Source organism: Charadrius vociferus, unplaced genomic scaffold (genome assembly GCF_000708025.1).
Source record: "Charadrius vociferus isolate BGI_N301 unplaced genomic scaffold, ASM70802v2 scaffold1951, whole genome shotgun sequence".
NCBI lineage: Eukaryota > Metazoa > Chordata > Aves > Charadriiformes > Charadriidae > Charadrius > Charadrius vociferus.
This window is the reverse complement of record NW_009646760.1, coordinates 18,618-21,202: the sequence shown is the minus strand read 5'-3', so window position 1 is coordinate 21,202 and position 2,585 is coordinate 18,618. Positions and strand designations below refer to the sequence as shown.

General features: G+C 65.1%; 1 protein-coding gene across 1 annotated transcript in view; it reads right to left on the bottom strand.

Annotated features, from left to right (window-relative positions):
* LOC104292255 (serine/threonine-protein phosphatase PP1-alpha catalytic subunit) overlaps positions 1-2,332 on the bottom strand; it is a 2,751-nt gene extending 419 nt beyond the window's left edge. The window contains exons 1-6 of the mRNA XM_009891605.1: positions 2,296-2,332; positions 2,054-2,185; positions 1,635-1,865; positions 1,071-1,175; positions 694-917; positions 197-331 (exon numbers count right to left, since the gene is read on the bottom strand). Of these exons, the coding sequence (XP_009889907.1) occupies positions 197-331; positions 694-917; positions 1,071-1,175; positions 1,635-1,865; positions 2,054-2,185; positions 2,296-2,332 (864 nt within the window). The remainder of the gene's footprint in view (positions 1-196; positions 332-693; positions 918-1,070; positions 1,176-1,634; positions 1,866-2,053; positions 2,186-2,295) is intronic.
* Positions 2,333-2,585: the final 253 nt, after the last annotated feature.

The following is a 2,585-nucleotide window of genomic DNA, read 5'->3' as shown; positions in this document are numbered from 1 at the left end:
CCCGCCGTCCCCCCCCCGGCCTCAGCTCCCCTCCCACCTTGAGGGCAGAGGCTCCCCCCACCTCCATGGGCACCGGGGCCCCCCCTCCACTCTCCCTCCTGCCCCCCAGCCCTGCATGTACCAGCCCCCCTGCTCCTTGCAGGAACTGGAGCCCTCCCGCAGCCTCCGAACCCGGCTGGCAGTGTCCCCAGCCCACCTGAAATGAACACATAAGCGTTTCGTCCACGCTCATCATGGCGCCCGCATTGTCGAACTCCCCGCAGTAGTTCGGCGCCGAGAATAGGGTGACAAGCTGGCGCTTGGCGAAGAACTCGTAGCCGTCCTCCACAACCTGTGCGGGTGTCGGAGCCGGTGCTGAGCCAGGAACCCCCGGGGCATATACCCACCCCTGGGGCAAATACCCACCCCTGGGGCATATACCCACCCCTGGGGCAAATACCCCCAGGAGCCCTGCCCACACAGTCCCAACAAGCTCCGCAACACCCCCAAGGTCAAACACTCCCCTCTCAGGGCAAATACCTCACTGGGAACCCCACCTGCACAGACTCAGCCCCAAAAGCGAATACTGCCCTTGAGGGGCAAATACTAGGGGTAGAAAAGCCTGGCCCATACCCAATATCCACTGGGGACCCATATGCGTCCCCCCCAAGGGGTGCACCCGCTTGCCCCCAGCAGTGGGGAGCCCGGCAGTACCTGGTGCGCCCGGCAGATGAGGTCCAGGTCATGCTTGTGCAGGAACTTCGCCACCACCTCCGCCCCAAAGGTGAAGGAGACGCCGCGGTCATTCTCGCCCCAGCCTTGCACATCCTTGTCGGGGTCGGACCAGAGCAGGTCACAGAGCAGGCCCTGATCCGGCACGTCCGTGGGGCGCATGATCCGCCGGATCTGCTCCATCGACTGCAGGTCGGGAGACAGCCCTGTGGGGAAGAAGGGGCCACATCAGGCCCTGCCTCTTTGGCAACAGCCCCCGTCCCCTCAGGGCACCCCCAAAGAATCGGCACAGAGCTTCCATCCCCTCCTCCAGCCCCTGGTGGCTTCTTCCCCAAAGCCACGGGCAAGACCATGCCCACCTCCGTGGCAGCAGAAGATCTTCTCATCCACGATAGCGGCGATGGGCAAACAGTTGAAGCAGTCGGTGAACGTCTTCCAGAGCTTGATGTTGTACCGCCGTTTGCCTGCAAGGTAGCGAATGTGGGTGCCTAGGGCTGCCCCTTTGGGGGTACAGGGACGTGTGGGGCTCCCCGCAAGCCCCAGCGTGGGCTTGTGCCCCCCACGTGAAGCACATGCAGCTGCGCAGAGGCCCACCAGCCCTGGGAGAGCTCTGGCTGCACGGGGGCAATGCCATGGGGTGGGCAGCGCATCACGCAGGGGGTGTCCTCGGGGCACACGCTCATAGAGGTGGCTGCCAGAAGGGGTACAGGGCAGGCATGGGACACTCAATGTGGATGCTGCTGGGAGCACTGGGGTGGTACAGGTTGATTGTGGGTACGTGGGTGGCACAGGGGTGGCAGGGGGACATGGGGGTGGCAGGAGGACTCCCCCTGGTCACAGCAGCTGTAGATGGGGTCAGTGCAGGACAGCACAGGGACGGCAGAGGGGTTGTGGGGGGATGCGGTCGCAGCCCGAGCACTCACACTCATCGTAGAAGCCATAGATGCGGTTGATGCTGGCGCACTCGTGGTTGCCGCGCAGCAGGAAGAAGTTCTCGGGATACTTGATCTTGTAGGCGAGCAGCAGGCAGATGGTCTCCAACGACTGCTTGCCCCGGTCTACGTAGTCGCCCAGGAAGAGGTAGTTGCTCTCAGGCGGGAAGCCCCCGTACTCAAAGAGCCGTAGCAGGTCGTAGTACTGCCCGTGGATGTCACCTGGGAGGGGGACACGGGATGCGCGTGGGACCCCAGCTCCCCACACCACCCCACAGCGGGCCCCAGTGCTGCCCATCCACATCTCTGGGGAAGCACACGGCCGCGCTGGGACCACCAACTGGCCCCTGGGGGCTCGCCCAGCCTGTGCCCGGGGTGCCCAGCAGGTGCGGCACCCACTGAGCCCTCACCGCAGATCTTGAGGGGTGCCTCCAGCTCCAGCAGGATGGGCTGGCTGAGGAAGATCTCCCGGGACTTGAGGCACAGCCCTCGGATCTCGTTCTCCGTCAGCTGCACGTTCTTCCCCGGCCGCGACCCTTGGACTGGCCCCCATCCCCAGAGAGAGAGGTGTCAGGGACCCCACCAGTGCCACCCCACGTGTTGGCACTGAGGGACACGCATCGGGGCCGTGGGACACCCCGAACCCACAGACTGGCAGGAGCGATGGGCACGAGGGATTCGGCTGTCATCCCCCCAACACCCGGAGAAGGTCCTGGCCTGCCCCAGGATGGGTGGGCATGGGTCACCCCCCACCCCAAGGCACCCTTCTCCTGCCAGAGCTGGGGGTTGTGGCAGGGCCCCCCAAAACTGCAAAACCAGATCCTGCAGACCCCAAAACACCCCCAGGCCCAGGCCGGGGAACCCCTTGGGCTTCAGGCACTGCCCTGACCTGATGGTAGAGGAGACCCAGGGGTGGCCAGCCGTTTTGGGGGGGGGGAGAGG